The 15,527-nt window shown below is 54.0% G+C and overlaps 4 protein-coding genes across 4 annotated transcripts; 3 read left to right on the top strand and 1 right to left on the bottom strand.

Annotated features, from left to right (window-relative positions):
• Nucleotides 1-666: 666 nt before the first annotated feature.
• Nucleotides 667-4,738, bottom strand: NECHADRAFT_84024 (uncharacterized protein; the record flags this gene model as incomplete). The annotated part of the gene is made up of 4 exons (XM_003048265.1): nt 667-2,338; nt 2,387-2,729; nt 2,777-4,494; nt 4,581-4,738. The coding sequence occupies 4 exons, from the start codon at nt 4,736-4,738 to the stop codon at nt 667-669; spliced, it is 3,891 nt and encodes a 1,296-aa protein (XP_003048311.1).
• Nucleotides 4,739-5,625: 887 nt separating this feature from the next.
• On the top strand, nt 5,626-6,902 carry NECHADRAFT_101391 (uncharacterized protein; the record flags this gene model as incomplete). Its single annotated transcript, XM_003048469.1, has 1 exon — nt 5,626-6,902. One exon carries the CDS (start codon nt 5,626-5,628, stop codon nt 6,775-6,777), a length of 1,152 nt encoding a protein of 383 aa, XP_003048515.1. The 3' UTR covers nt 6,778-6,902.
• A 5,587-nt stretch (nt 6,903-12,489) lies between these two features.
• Nucleotides 12,490-13,103, top strand: NECHADRAFT_84022 (uncharacterized protein; the record flags this gene model as incomplete). The annotated part of the gene is made up of 3 exons (XM_003048468.1): nt 12,490-12,513; nt 12,572-12,729; nt 12,839-13,103. The coding sequence occupies 3 exons, from the start codon at nt 12,490-12,492 to the stop codon at nt 13,101-13,103; spliced, it is 447 nt and encodes a 148-aa protein (XP_003048514.1).
• Nucleotides 13,104-14,317: 1,214 nt separating this feature from the next.
• On the top strand, nt 14,318-15,046 carry NECHADRAFT_84021 (uncharacterized protein; the record flags this gene model as incomplete). Its single annotated transcript, XM_003048467.1, has 1 exon — nt 14,318-15,046. The coding sequence occupies one exon, from the start codon at nt 14,318-14,320 to the stop codon at nt 15,044-15,046; it is 729 nt and encodes a 242-aa protein (XP_003048513.1).
• Between the last annotated feature and the right edge of the window lie 481 nt (nt 15,047-15,527).

Below are 15,527 nucleotides of genomic sequence, written 5' to 3'. Positions count from 1 at the left end.
GGAGATAATGCCTGGGGAAAAAAGGGATGAGAAGACGTCCTCTTTGTTTTTTTATGCGAAAATTGTTTGATATGGATCATGGCAAACAAACGATGGAAGAAAATATGGGATGCGTTTCACGGCTGTGGGACATGGGGATGGATGGGATGGGATATAAGCGGGCAAATTTGGCCTCTTCTTTTTCTTTCACTCCTTATTTCTTTTTTCCATAGCTTTTTTTTTTTTTACTTGGTAGTTTTTAGTTGGGTTTTTCTTTTTTTTTACTTGCTTCATAGCGGAGGCGAATGGGAATTGTGGTTTTTTTTCGTCAGTCTTTTTTTGCGTGTGAATAGCCTCACTTACATTGACTAGACTGAACTGGAGTTGGAGCTCCTTTGATCTTGGTTGATAACTCGGCGTTGCGATTTAAGCTCGAATCTATATGCGCCGCCAAGTGAAGTTTCAGGAGTTGTAAGCATGGAGTGTGATACGTTCACTTACGCATGAACACCTCGTCCTAGCATCTTATGCGTCACTTGTATGGTTCATGCAGAGAGAATCCTACTGCCAGTGCAGATATAGAGTGACATTTTATTCAGTGTCACGGCAAAGAGCTTTTCCGTTCCTTAGATACCTTCCCTACCAACCCATCTATCATCATCAATCGTTGAACCTTAATAACAACTCTCATGATCCCAGTAGTGTAAGCTTGCTCAACCCTGTCACTACAGGCGGCTCCAGTTTCTTACCCCGTCCCAGCACGAAATCCTGTAGCACCGCTTCACCCCCTGTAGCCTGCCATGTCGGCTCCTCCTGCTGTGGTTTCTTGTCTTCGCCCTCAGGTGAGTTAAACACCTCTGCAACAGCAGCAGTGCAAGCCTCTGAGACATCAGCCATGAGGGCCTCGGCGGCACGGGCACGTTCAGGCATGTTTCTGCGGACGAGCGCAAACACAAGGCGCTCGACATCAGGGGCTGTGGCGCTTACACGCTCGATAAGACGACGGATACTGTTGACAAGGTACTCTTCCTCGTAGACAGTACCCTTGCGGCCTCTGGCACGCTTCTTCTCTTCTCGTCGGCGGTTCTTGCTCGTTGCACGACTCACACCAGTACCGGCGGTGCCCACACTGCCGGCCTTGCCTGTGTACCGTGTGAAGAGGGAGGCACTGGTGCTGACGCGAGACGAGGCGGCGATGGAGATGTCATCAGGGATGTCACCTCCGCCAGCACGCTCACCCTCGTAGAAGGCCAGGGGGTCCTCAGCGGCCTTACGGCGGAGTTCAGCAACACGGGGTACCTGGGCTTTAAGCTGGGCCTTGCAGTCAGCTAGGAACTCGGTAGTTGTGCCCAGAGCGTCAGCTAGGCCAGTATCGACGGCTGTGGTGAGAAGATCAGGGCGGTTGCGCTGAATGACGATACGGATGGCGTCCGCAAAGTGGTACCCCTTGCAGAGACAACGGACGGCCATGTCGATAGCTCCTAGGGATTCGAGGTGGATATTGGCAGCGGCCGCATAGTCCTTGGCCTCCCAGAGAGCGTCGGCGAGGGCGTTGGCGAGTTCAGCCATTGCATCAGCCGACATGGGGGGTTGTTGCTGTGCTGCGGTGTAGAGACATTCCTGCCAGCATGTAGCACCGGCAGTTCGGTAGCAGCTGGTGGCCTTGGCGTAGTTCTCGAGAGACTCATATGCAAGACCAGCTTCGCGGTATTTCGAGGTGGACTCGAGGTACGCGGCGTATGCATCTGTAAGGGCACGTAGTCGAGGGGGGTCGTAGCGGTAAAGACGGAGGGAGTCATGGTAGAGAGCATGCTTGGTCGTGTAGGCCAGGAGCTCGTCAAAGACATCCAGGGCCTGGAGATGGTTGAGAGCCTTTATACGACGCTCAAGGTGATCGTCGATCTCGAACTTGCGTCGTAGCTCAGGTTGAGCGTGGAGGTGCTGAACAAAGGGGAGGTATTCACGAGGATCGCGCTGAGACTGCTGAGCGACCAAGAGGGCGAGTTCTAGGTTGTACAGGCCAAGAGCGTTTTCGTACAGCCGGTTGACGTCAACCAAGAAGCAGATGTGCTCAACAGCCTTTTCAGCAACCTTTTCATCCTCCTTCATCAACTCGGAAACAAGGAGAAGGCCATCGTCGAGGGCTGGTGGCGACTTGCACACGTGCGCGGTGATGATGTTTTGGAGGTTGGTGTCCTTGCGGCTCTGGAGGGCCTTGATAAGTGCATCACACACAGTGTTGACCTTTTCCGGGGAACCTCTAGGCGCAGGAGGAGAATCAGCTGTGGGGAGAGCATCTGCGTCGAAAGCCTTGGGCCGCTTTGTGTCTTGGTACATGGTCTGGGTGACATCTTCGGCTCTGCTTTGATTAGCCCCTTTTCAATACTTAGGAAATAAGGTAACTCACCGGAGAGAAGAGAGGAACAGATCAATGAAGGTAACATCTGGGATCTGGTCAAGGAACAACCCAACATTGGCCAAGAACTGTTCCGGCTGATGATCATAGAGAATGTTCATATCAACTCGTTGCGTCCGGCAGTAAGAAAAGGCTCGCGCATAGTTCTTCTCATCAATGAGACTGCGGATACCCGCCACAACCATGGCTCTGGGGAAGACGGTCTCGAGGTTTCCTCGAGGCATTTGCAGAATGATGCTCATGTTGGCAGGAATGGCAGTGACAAGACGAGATCCCCGTTCCACGCTTCGGCATCGCTCATCCTTTTCAGGGTCGTCTGCAGGGACCTCGAGTTCTTGACAATGTTAGCGACTATTCCAAAAACAATGGTTGATGACTTACCCTCGACATTGGCAGATAGATGCACAAACTTGACAAAGTGGTTGTTGGTAGTAAAGATGAGATGGCTAGGCGTGAGGACAAAAGAGGTACAGTTCTTTGCAAGGAGCCGCGAGTTGGCATAGATGTGACCGTTCCTCGAAAGGCCAAACGCAACAATCTCGCCGTCAACCTTGCTAATCTCGAACCAGGGCATCTGCATATGGAACCGTACAGGAAGAAGCTGAAGTCCACGGTCGGTGGTGATCTGGAGCAGCTCTCCTGAACTGTTCTGTCCATAGGCTTCAAGGGAAGAGCCATCTTGGTACGTGGTCGTGGCCAGCACAACATCGTCTGGCTCCTGCAGGTGGGGAGGGCTATCATCTCCGGCTCGCCTGGTAATGTGGACGAAGCCCATTTCTTCCTGGGCAAAGATGTGAAACTCATCACCGACGGCGGTGATGCGCAGGGGCACACCATAAGTTGGTATCCCGAGTTCGGGAAAGCTATGCTTGTGGACAAGCTGCGGCTTGATAGACCTCCCATTCTTCATGGGCCACTCGTAAAAATCGACACCCTTGTGATGCAGGACCGCAAAGGTGGTGTTGCTAGGTCCAAATGCGACATCAACAGCCGCTGAGGCAACTGAAATCTCAAACATGGACATGGGCGGGGGTATGTTGGCTGTTCGAAAGGGAGTCAACTTGACTGTTTCGCCGTCAATGACAGCCACGGCACCGTTGTCGTTTGGCGGTTGACAAGATCCCCTCGCTGTGTAGAAGATGTACTCGCCAACTAGCACGTTGGTTGTCGACGCAGCAGCGAAACGAAGGGCCTTTTCAGGATGCCAGGCCAAGCATGTAGAGTCTGGCTGGATAGGGATCTCTTGCTTGAGATACCAGTGGTAGTTTCCCATTGTCCATAGCTGGACCAGGTCCTTGTAGATAACCGCCAGGACAGTCGAGTCTGAGTTCCACTCCAGCCGTATCCTTTCGTGAGCAGTTACTGGTCCTGAAGGTGAGTGGAGTGTAAAATGTCCATGCCGCAGGCCGTTCCTCTCAAAAAAGGCAACATCTATCCGGTCTGGCAATCGTTGAATACCAGCCATGAGGTTGCCAGAGGGCCTCCAGCTTAGACTACCCTCGAGGCCATCAACAGGCTCACTTGCGCTGTCAAGCTCGCCCTCTCGAGAGTACACCCGGATAACACGGCGTTCACCCTCCTGGACAGAGTTGATGGCCACATATGCGCCGTCTCCTCTCCAGCTGATGGTAGTCGAGCCATCTTCATGGGCGCTCGGCAAGCCCTGGTCAACCTTCTCAGGGATGGTGGGATCACGCATAGCCTTGGCACCACGGCCCTGGAACTGCGTCTCCTTCTTTCCCCATCCCACAGAGACGTGCTTTGACGCCTTAAGGTCCTCGGCCGTCATGGTAACCTCAGCCACGGGGTCAAAGGTTGCGCCCATCAAGATGACTGTGCTTGCCTTGGTGACAACGACAAGCAGCTCCTCATCTGGTGACCATCGTGCAGCAGAGATGCCGGCATCGATGGAGCCGACAATCTCTATGTGAGGATCTCCACCAGAGAACTTGTCCTCTTGAACGGTGTAGATGTCGCCGCCTTCAAGGACGATACATGTGGTTGCTGAACCACTCAGATACTGCAAGCTCACGACCTTGTCGACGAGCAAGTCCGGGGTCGGGCTGGGTGCATCCCAACTCGCCACCAACTCGACGGAACTGTATGAGCATCAGCAACCATTTAAGACTCCAAAACACATCAAGGGTCAACACGTGATAAAAGCCCTTGCCTGACTTTGACTTACATGTCCTGATCACCCTTGAACCTCAGCAACTCGATGCTGCTACTCTCCTCGGTAGGCCCCGCGGTGCAGAGAACCTCATCGCTCTCAGGATCCCAGCAGGCAGCTGTGACATGTTGGCGATGGCATCGTCCAAATCGAATGTTGCGAAGGTTGCGCATCTTGCCCAACAGAGAGTATTTTTCTGTGCCTCTGTTTCCCTTTTGTGATGCCTCACAACGCTAGCGTGACAAAATGGCGAGACGCTGGACGCATGCGTCGTTCGACTTTGTTCTTCCTTCCTGATTCTCGGTGACGCCGCCGCCCGGGGACTTTTCTTGGGTAGCAGTTTTTCGCTCTGGGTCGGGTGAGGGTGTGTATCGGATCGGCAGCTGGCGGGCGAGTCGATGCCCGCATTTGAGATTTTCGCCGACGCCTGGTCCGGGGGGTACCTTACGAGGCTGGTGGGGGAAGGTATCTAGCGGGGTTACTCCCAATGTTGGGACGTGGACGGGATCAGCCGAAGTACCTCTTGTGGCTGAAAACACGAGTACCGTTCTTGGTAAAAGATCTGATCAACGGCCTGGCCATTTTGTGAGTAATAGCAGCATTTTACTTGGAAACCGGCGCCTGCACCAGTCTCGATTCTGAACTGTGCCGTTTTTTCTTCGTATGGGATGGGATCGGCTCTTTTCACAAGCACCTGTGGCACTCACTCTAATGTACTCTTTGACACTCACTAAACTAGAAATTGAAAAAACCAACCTCGTCCCTCGGTTGAGTTCAGACGCCTTCATCACCTCATTCTCTTCCTTCTTCTCAGCCACATTCTGCCCTTCTTAAGCGACTTGACTCCCTCGTCCGTGAGATTAGGTTGTTTTCCCTGCTCCATTCCCCTGGTCGCATCAATCGCATCACATGCTCTGCATTCATTAGTCGTCTTTGCCGCTATCGGTGCAATTGAACCCATTGACTCTCTCCATTTGCTCTCAACGACCTCCTCTAGACTTGCATCGTTATATATCAATCATCATTATTCACGATATAAAGAATCGTCCCCTCCATCATCATGGATGTCGCCTATAACCAACACGCCGATCGCGCTCGCCGCAAGAACCGCTCCTCGTCCAGTCTCAACCATCTCTCCCTCGCCCCGTTGACGGCCAAGCTCCCCCTCAACGATGATGAGCTCATCGCCGATGCCATCGCGTCCCATCCTCAATCGCCTGTCCATCCAATTCCTTCGTATATCCAGGGCAAGTCAGCACCTACGACCCCGCGTCTCCTCGCCCGCTCGCCCACCACGTCTCGCTCCCGATCCCATAACCGAACGCCCTCGGTACCCCTTGCCAAGAGCAAATCAACTACACATCTCGCTGCCCCTGCGGTTCGAAAGTCTCTCTCCGGACGCGTTACCCCTAGCAGGCGTAACAGAGATGACCCGACGATTCTAGGCTTTGGCATGCGACATCGCAATGACAGTGACTGGCTGCTCCGAACAGGCGCGCTCATGAGCTCCGAAGCTCGCGAGTCCAAGGGCCAGGCTTGGCTGATTTCGCGCCAGAGCTCCACCAGTCTTGCGGGAATGGATCCTGACGAGGAAGCTTTCGAGTTTGAGCTAGCTCGCGAGCGTGACATGTCTGCTGCGGCGAGCCGCCGCGCCAGTCGCCGTGGCAGCACCGCTCACGCTGACGAAGACGCGTCTCCTTACGCCAGCCGCTTCTCCAGCCGCAATCACAGTCGCAATCACAGTCGCTCACACAGTTTGGCGCGTCCCCGAAGTCAACTATCCCCGCTCGATCGCCCTGGCACCGGTGACGAATCCTACTTCCCCAATCAGGACGATCAGAACGAGCTGCCCGGTCCAGACTTCATCAACCTTGACGAGCGGCTTGAGGAGCTTGAGCGCGATACAGAGCAGGACGATGAAGCTACTGTTCGACGTTTGGTCCGGCGCGGCCAGGCTGGCACAGCAACTTGGTTTGGTAGCGTCTGGTCACTCTTCTCCGTAGAGGAGGACGAGGAAGATTCGGAAGACGATAGCGAGGATTCCCCCATAGATGGGAACTCTCAGCTAAACCGCTCTCGAAGCTCGTCATCGCGATACCTGGCAGGCATTTCGACTGCCCCGGAAGAACGTATGCCCCCTCCTGGGGATAATGATGGTGGCTGGCGGGATGCGGCGTGGCTGTTAAGCGTGGCGTCCAAGGTGATGTTTTAGATCATGTTTTCTGTAATTCGGACCCGGCGTAATATCATAAGAACATACAGGCCGGAGGGGGACAAATGGGCTTCAAGGGTGAAGTACAGGATATGCTCCAACACGGAGCGTTATTGGGCAATCATATCTTGTCATGGTGCAATATGGATAGGTAGGATGACTCGGGGTAAAATGGACTTTCGGCGTGCTTGGCCTACTGGTACTTGGGATATCCACGTCTTGCAAAACCTGTGCCTCACTGGGAACGGGATCATTCCCTTGTTCCCCTACCCAAGCCAAGCCGTATCCTCGGCCGACCGCCAGGCCATCCGGCCGTGTTGTCTGGGCGTTTGTGGATATCCAAAGCTTGGGAGCAGGCATCCGCTTCTGGACCTGTTCTATCCAGGGTCTATTCCACAGTAACTGCCCCCTAGCTCCATCGCAATAGCTCCCGTCGCCGTTGAATGGAGCTCGAGGTCGGCGCATGATCACCGGCCGGGTAGACCCCGGTGAGCTCCGGCGCCCCCACACCCGCTCCGCGGCCGGGGGCTGACAAGGAATGCCCCCGGCCCGCCGGGAAGGACGGGGGTACGGCTCAGGACCGTCTCGAATGCGACTGGCTGCCACGTAAGCTTTGTTTTCTCCTTTCTCAACTGGACCAGAAATGTAGCGCGGTTTAGCGCACTCTCAAGCAGCTGCTAGTCTGAACGAGACAAATATCCACCGGAACGACCAGGCGCAACGTGGTGGTGATGGGAACAGGGGCCTCACGACCATGCTGTGGCGGGCTGAGCGTGGAGTGAGCAAAAACCGGTTTGTCGGGCTGGGCTGTCACCTCGCAGAAGGATCATTGCGGGCCTCGAACAGGCCCTTTGCAACCTCTTCCTTTCCGCATCTATCGGATGGATAAAGAGTCCCGGTCGCCGAGAAATCTCCCATCCCCTCCCCTCCCACCTTTTCGAAATCCAGGGCATCAGGGTGACAAATGGCACGGGATGCTACGTTGTAGACGCAGTATCCGTCCGTACATACTCGCGGGATACTGGATCCTCCTGGTATTAGATGTGGTCCGTGGTTCCTTTGCATTTCTCCGCTTCTCTTTGATCTTTTTGTGATCCATTACCAGAGGCGAGGGCGCTTAACCCGTGCAAGGCAAGTCTTGCATTGCATGCCCGTGCTACATGCTTCCCGGGAAATGGGTCATTGGTGGTTCGACAGTGATGTCGATGCTGGTGATGCTGACGACCCTGTCCTCTTGTTCGACCCTACTTTATCAAGATACAGCCGAACATTGCCGTTTTGTCACTGAGCCCTGTGATGTGACAGCAGTCATCTTACATCGACGCATGTCTGCTCGAGTCTGCGGCTGCGAAACTTGTGCGTCATAGGCTGCACAAGTTTGCGGTGAGGACTAGACAGACTGTGAGTGGAGTCGGCGTGCGGCTTGCATTGTTAGGACAATGCTAACTGACGGTCAATATCAAAAGTGCTGTTTGCGACAGCATGTGTGTAGGCGACGCTCAAGAATAAGACCCTTTGCAGATCCTACGTCGTTGGGACGTTTCATAAGAGACCCGACTTTAAGGGTGATATGTAAAGCCAAACGGACCCAATATCTGGGCCTAGGAGCACCAGTCAACGTGAGACCACAACTATCCCGGCACCGGCACGGCAAACGTGAAGTGGCTGTGTGCGAGTTCAAACCTCGATTCTGTCTCCAAGCTTACCGAGCGGGATGATGCCAAGAGCGTCGCCCCTCCACACTATTGTGTCGGTACAGCACGTGCCGCTTCAGCTGTCATCCAGCCAAGGAGATTACCAAGTTGGTATTTCGAGTCAGATCACCCAGAGACAATCTGAAGCAGTCATGGTGCCGAGGAAACGGTAGGTAGTATTCCAACATCCCAAAGGTTCCTGAAGCGTCTGGGTGTAGCCCCTGCCAACAAGCCATCGAGGAAGTGAGGGACCCCGCCATCAGGCCGTGAACGAGGGGTGAGTGAGGGGTGCGGAACGGGGCCCGTCAAGCTGTGAGATTTGATCAACGGACCCTGCATCAGGACATGGGAAGGGAAACGGCCAGGACTCAACGGAAGCCAGCGCCAACAACGAGTATAGTGTGGCGGAGAAAATGCCGCACAATGCTTGCCCGTCCCGTCAGTTTTGGCAAGCCTCGTGATGGTTGGTGCAGAGGGATGCTTGGCTTCGACAGGTGCCAAAAAGGATGCGACAGCTTGGAGCTCGAGGGGTCTGGTCAAGTGGGAGATGCTGTGTGGGGTGTTCTGGTGGCGTCTTCGGGTTTACTTTTCTCGAATTCAACCGGGCGGTGGGCTGTGGACCAACGGGAACGAGACGCGGCGTTGAGCTGTGGTGTCCTGGGATTTGACTTGACCGCGAAGTCCAAGGCCTGCAGGCAGATAGAACCTTCCGTTCCGTTGGCACGGACAGCCGGAGCTATACAGAGACCAGGGGGAGGCTCTAGAGTCTCGCGGTCGAAACAATCTCGAAATCTTGCGGCCGAGACCGTCGATCATATCCAGGCTGGGCCATGCCAACACTCCAACATGTGGACCGGTGACTCGGTGAGCTCTGTCATGGATTGGGATTCGGCGGAGGGAAGAACATGGTGGGAATGATGACATGTTGGGCTTTCAGCATTCGGCAAGGGCCTGCTCGCCATGCTCGAATAACCACCGAGCATCATGTCTTGACCAGTGGTGGGAGCACTATCGAAGTGGCAAGGTCGTAAAAGAAATGAGAAAGCAGGGCTGAGTGGAACCTCGAATAGAGACGACATGTGGGCACGGCGAGATATTGCCGGCTCTTGGGTGACAGACGATTATGTGGATGACCCGGAACGACGTTGGAGTTGTGAGGCTGGGGATAGGGCGAGTTCCTAAGGCTTGCACGTATGGATGGATGTCTTGAGTTTGAGCTGCACGTGATAGAAAGCTAGAGGTTGAAGTTGTATGCGGAAAGTACAAACCGGTTAACTCCTTCCACGTTATTGGGAGGTACCTTGGAGGAGATTGGGCTGTCGTGCAATGGAGTTTGGGGATCAGCCCAAATCCCGGGAATAGACCGCCTCGAAAAACGAGATAGTAGTGGAGGTAAGGCAAGATGCTAACTTCCGATAGCTCACTCCGTTTTCAAGGTCGTCCTGGGTATGGAGACAAGCCGAGAGGGTCAATCATTGAGTCTCGCTTGACAATAGTCAGGTCTCTTGGCTCTCTCTCAGCCTCCCAAACAGGAGATACCCAACGTCAAATCGGAGTCAAACCGAGGGACAAGTCATAAAGTTGCCTGACTCTTGCTTCTAGCATTGTTTTCGCGCAGTGGTCAGTGACCTGTCTTGCTGGTGGTACATAGTTCGAGACTAGTGTGAGAATGCTTCTGCGCTAGGCGGACGCGGTATTGAGCCCCGGAACCAGAACAAAAAGTCGTTCGTTCAAGGGGCCCGTGGTCAGGGTAGTGCTGTTGGGATAATTAAGCGGTGACATTTTGGATATGAGCATTGCGGGAAGGGCTCAGGGGAGGAATGCTGGATTGCTTGTCTGCTCCCACGGGACAGACTCTCGTGGTCGACTAAGGCTAAGCTGTCGCGTGGCACAGGCATGGCACTGACGGGATAGAAGACTGGCGCGAGGCTTGAAGCAGGGGGACACCCTGGAACGCGTCACGCTCTGTAAATGGGGATGGGGAAGGGGATGGGGGATGGAGGATAACGGCCGATGAGGATGGCCTCAACCTCAGCCTGGGCTGGGCTGGGCTGGCACCATCATCCGGCAAAGATTGTAAAACGGCAAATCACAATCTATGCTCTCGTTGTCTCTCCCTCCCGATGATAGCTCAAAGGAGCCCCAGTTGCATAACCGAAGATCCTTTTCTGTTTGGGAATGGCGTCCCCCATTCGAAGCCGTGGAATCTAGGCGCGTCCTGTGCTGTCTTGTCGGATCCAATGATGCAACCGCTGCCCCTCCCCATTTTTTTCCCTCTCTTCTTCTCTTCTTTTGTCCATGTGGGTTCTCCCACAAAACAACGACGTAATCGGCAGGGCCCCCTCCACGACTGGGGACCAGGACCTGCCTGGGGCTCATGCTCATCTGCATGTACAGGAGGCAGGTAGAGGTAGGTAGGTACTTCTCGCCAGAATAGGTCCACGTCGTTGTCGGCAATAGCCCCCGTACACCGAGTGTGAGCGAGCTCGATTCCAGTGATCTACCTACTTCCACTGTCTGCCTCCCCTTCCTCTCTCCCCTTCTCTTCTCCGTAGCCTCACACCCATCCTGAGCATCCCCTACGGCCTCGTCTCCTTCCACCGTTTGTCGCGCACGCATTCCTGGTGTCCCTGTACCTCCGGCGCTATATTCAGCCACTGTCGTCAGTCGTACCAGAACAGCCCGCTTCGGGATCTCCCGCAGAGCACACAACCTGAACTCGAGACGACACAACTTTTTAGTGACCACGCGCTCGGTCGATAGCTGCACTGCGCTACACACGCAACCAAGGGCTCGCAGAGCACACAAAGGCAAAGGGCACGGACTGAGTCAAGGGACAGCCGAGGAAAGGAATCTCCAGTCTTCCCACTCAGTTGCTGCACTGACTACACCTCTCACCCGCGCTCAACGTTCGTTGGGAATCCAATCCTACCACCCCAGGTCCATCCATAAACCCACTCGAGGTAAGGAACATGTCTCTCCTCCGCACTCAGGGCAGATATTCCCGTCCTTTATGCTATTCTGCTTGTTATTGCTCGTCTCTGTTTTGTTCCGGAACGGCAGCTGCTTGACTTGAATTTTCACACTTCCATGGACCCCGCCAACACTAAAACACCATCCACCCATGGCATCCCCTCCCTCGCGTGGTCCCCAACCGACATTGGATCCTGCCGCCGCCGCTCCTGCTGCCGTTGCCGCCAGTCGACAAGCACCGTCGATGGCTCAAGGTCCACGGACGCCCTGCGTCAGCTAAGGCACTTCAACCCCACTCGACATGGCTCGCTGGCCTGCTCCGAGCCTTGAGGGCTCTTGAATGGATTTGGATGGACCCCCCATGGCTAGCCCCTCATCCATGAGTTGACTGCCCACATACCAGCAGCCGACATCACAATATCACACACATCTCAACCGCCGCCTTCAACTACCACCGAACCACACGGTCAGAAACACCCTCAAGCCATATCTCAGCCTCCCTGGGCCAAGGGTCCAGCTTATTGTACTCACTCAACCGTTACCCGAGCCGAGGGTTGTCATCACTTCTCTCCGCACTCCATACACCTTGCCCATCACGCAGCTTTCCACCCGAGCTCAAGGTCCACGATCTGCATCAGGTACACACAACTCTCTGAATAGTCTTGAACGACTCGTCCTTGGTGGCTTGCTGCCGCCCTGACAGCAAGCGTCACTTCCGCGCCATTTGAACCCCCCCCCGCCAGCCACTCAAATGTTGTTCAGCGCAGCCAAGCCGTCCCAACTTGGCCTTGAGCGCCGCCGACTCTCACCATCTTCTTCCTTTCAACTGGCTCAAACCCGGACCCCGGCTGTCTCATTTGCACCACTCTTTTGTTCTTGTCGTCGGCTCCTCTGACCTTCATCCCAGGTCTCTCCCTCTCTACCCGTGGATCGTTATCCTCCGCCGGCCCCACGCTGTTGTTCCGGAGCTTCTAGCACGGTTCCTCTCCATCCACGTCAATATACCCCTCTGTTATAGGAACACATAGAGATACCCACCAACAAAATGTCACCAGCTGAGGATAATAAGGTATGTGGGCTCTGTTCCAAGATTGAGTCCCAGTGTAGTCCCTGACAAGCCAATACAGCTCAACGAGGGCTCTGACCTCGGTGACGGTGTTGACATGGTTACCTTTAGCCAGATTCTTGAGATGGACGACCCCGATGATCACGATTTCAGTTCATCTATTGTCTTTGGCTTCTTTGAGCAGGCCGAAGAGACGTTCACTCAGATCGACGAAGCTTTGTGAGTTTCAAATCACCATTTGCTAGGCTTTCGGCTTGCACATGGTTGGCATCGATACTTGTACGCGCGGGGTCATGGCTAACCACTTGCCTTCCGGTGTTGCCAACAGGGAGAAAGGAGATCTTGACAACCTGTCTTCCCTGGGTCACTTCCTGAAGGGCTCATCGGCGACGCTAGGACTCGTCAAGGTCAGAGACGGCTGTGAAAAGATTCAACGATACGGAAAGCATGAGAATGTTGACGGAACCCCCGAACCCGACGAACAGGTTTGCCTCGCGGGCATCCAGGCAGCCTTCGATGCAGTCAAGAAGGATTACGCCGAGGTCGAGAAAGCTTTAAGAAAATATTACGATGGGCTCGAGAAGAATGACTAAAGCAGCAACATTTTCACATGGAGATGCTGGAAAGAGACGAGTGGCATTCGCGATATTAGTATCGGGGCAGCAACCGGTTCAGGACGCAACGTTCCGTCCAAGAACCTCTGCCAATGTCTTTGGAGCGGACGATTTCGATTCGACAAACCCCTCATTGTGTTGAAGAGCAAGGGGAAGAAAAGGTTGAGGGTGATTTGAGGCAGATACCCCTGCCATTGAAAAGGCTTGAGACTCGGCGTGGCAGACCAAGTCAAGGAAGGATAAGGAGAGGCATTGCACAGACGGCGCGGAAAAGGGCCAGGGTGCCCCGCGATGAATTGAAAACTATTTCAAAAGATATACTTGTGACAGGTGGCAATGGCCTTGTACGTAGCAGTCTTCACCCAGCCCCTTTCGGCCGTCATGACAAGATTGATGTTGGATAACTACTTGTCAGTATCACGAGGGTGGTGTTTTTCCAGCATTCCTGCTAGGGGTCATGAGAACGTGGCTAGCAGTCCGGTATGAGTTGGGCTCAGGATTCTGACATCGACTGTTCACAGTTATTAACAGACATCAAGATGGATGGGGAGAATTCAGAAGTCTCTGGATGGGCACCTGTTGCTGAACGGTCTCAAAGCCCAAGCCCAAGTAATTGTGGGGTAGGCTCCCTGACAGCTTACCAACGGTGGACGAATTGGGCAGCGTTTCACAACACCAAGACCTGACATCATCCCAACGGTCAGCGTGACACGAACCGACACCGGATACGGCGTGTGCGACTCTCGAGTTCCGTTTTACAGCATCAAATACGTGGAAGGTACGTCAATATACATTTCTAGTGTCTCCTATGACGATTGTCCCGTGAAGGGCTTTGGCTTGCGGAACCACATGTCAGTTACATCAAAGGATATTCTATACCTGCTATCGAGGGGTAGATACTTTCAGGTTTCTATCGTTAGATGCGGGACTTTTTCTGTTCTCTCTCATTTATCTAACGTCATCCCAAGCTAAACAGGAGCCTCGGAGCTTTGAGGCTGGCACATATAGGCAGACAAGCCTAGACTACACTCGCACAACTGAAGACTCGATCTCTCTCTTTCACATCCTCAATCTCATCCAGAGTAACGGGTATACAAACTTGGTTCAAGGTCAATCAGCCCGTTCCCTGAGCCATCTCAGAAGCCTTTCTCGGAGGGAACAAAACGCCACTCCCTTGATCGAGCCGTTTAACAATGCCGCCCAAACCAGCTAGGGCAGCTCCAACACACTTTGTGTGTATACCCCTGGCAGGTCCGCAGCTTTACAGGAGCCTGGCTGCTTTCGAGGCAGATGTCACCAGTCCCATGAGTTTCGGGGTGCCGCCTGATGCGGTTCGCCCTCCAGGCACGATGCATTTGACCCTGGGTGTCATGAGCTTGAAGGATGATGGCATCGAACAAGCTACAGAGGTCTTGAAAAGCCTACGACTACGAGATATGCTTTCCAATGCGAGGAAAGCCTTTCTACAGAGTAGAGCTGTCCAAATGGGCCTTGCTTCTGCAGAGAACAGCTCTACTGCCAGAGAGGGACCGCTTTCTATAACACTTCAAGGCTTACACGCTATGCAAACACCATCCAAGACTTCAGTCCTATACGCACCCCCCGTTGATACGGAGGGAATACTCTACAAGTTCTGCGAGCAGATAAAGAACACGTTTCAGGAGGCCGGGCTCATGGCCGAGGACAGCCGTCCGCTGCTGCTCCACGCAACTGTCATCAACACCATCTACATCAAGAATGGGCGGGGACGGAGACGCGAGAAGCTGACGATTGACGCGCAGGACATGGTCAGTCGGTACGACGACTACGTCTGGATGGAGAATATGCCTCTCGAAAAGGTGACGCTGTGCCGGATGGGCGCAAAGAAGATTGAGGGGACGGATGACGAGGCGTACGAGGTTGAGGCCGAGGTCGAGTTTTAAGCTGTAGCCTGGCGGCTTTAGAGGCATATCCGAGATTGGATTTATCAGCATCTAGCCACGATGGTGTTGAAGACACATGAGCCTTTTGATTTTTCATCTCGTTACGATTTCCATATCACGGGAGCCTAGTTGTGGTTGCGCGTAAGATTGGCCGCAGCAAGGCAGCAAGGAATTGATCTGATATCGATTGGCCGATATTTTGATCAAAAGTGAGTTCAATTAAATGCTAGTCCTTTGGAAGCAACACCCTCCAACTTGAATAATGCGCATAATTCTTTCAACGTTGCAATGTATCGCAAATTCGTCCATGAGAGCGGGAGATAGGCCGGCGGGAACGCTTACATGCCCCGCCACGGCCGCTAAAATCCCCGGGGTTCCGGGGGCCTTCAGTGTCTGACGGAGGTTACGTGATGATTTGACTACGCTCCAGCTCCCCAGGCACCGACTCAACAGCGGACGTCATCAACGGCGCATCCCCGTC

The sequence above is a fragment of the Fusarium vanettenii genome (assembly GCF_000151355.1).
Source record: "Fusarium vanettenii 77-13-4 chromosome 8 genomic scaffold NECHAsca_11_chr8_3_0, whole genome shotgun sequence".
In the NCBI taxonomy this organism is placed as follows: domain Eukaryota; kingdom Fungi; phylum Ascomycota; class Sordariomycetes; order Hypocreales; family Nectriaceae; genus Fusarium; species Fusarium vanettenii.
This window is presented reverse-complemented; position numbering and strand designations above follow the sequence as displayed.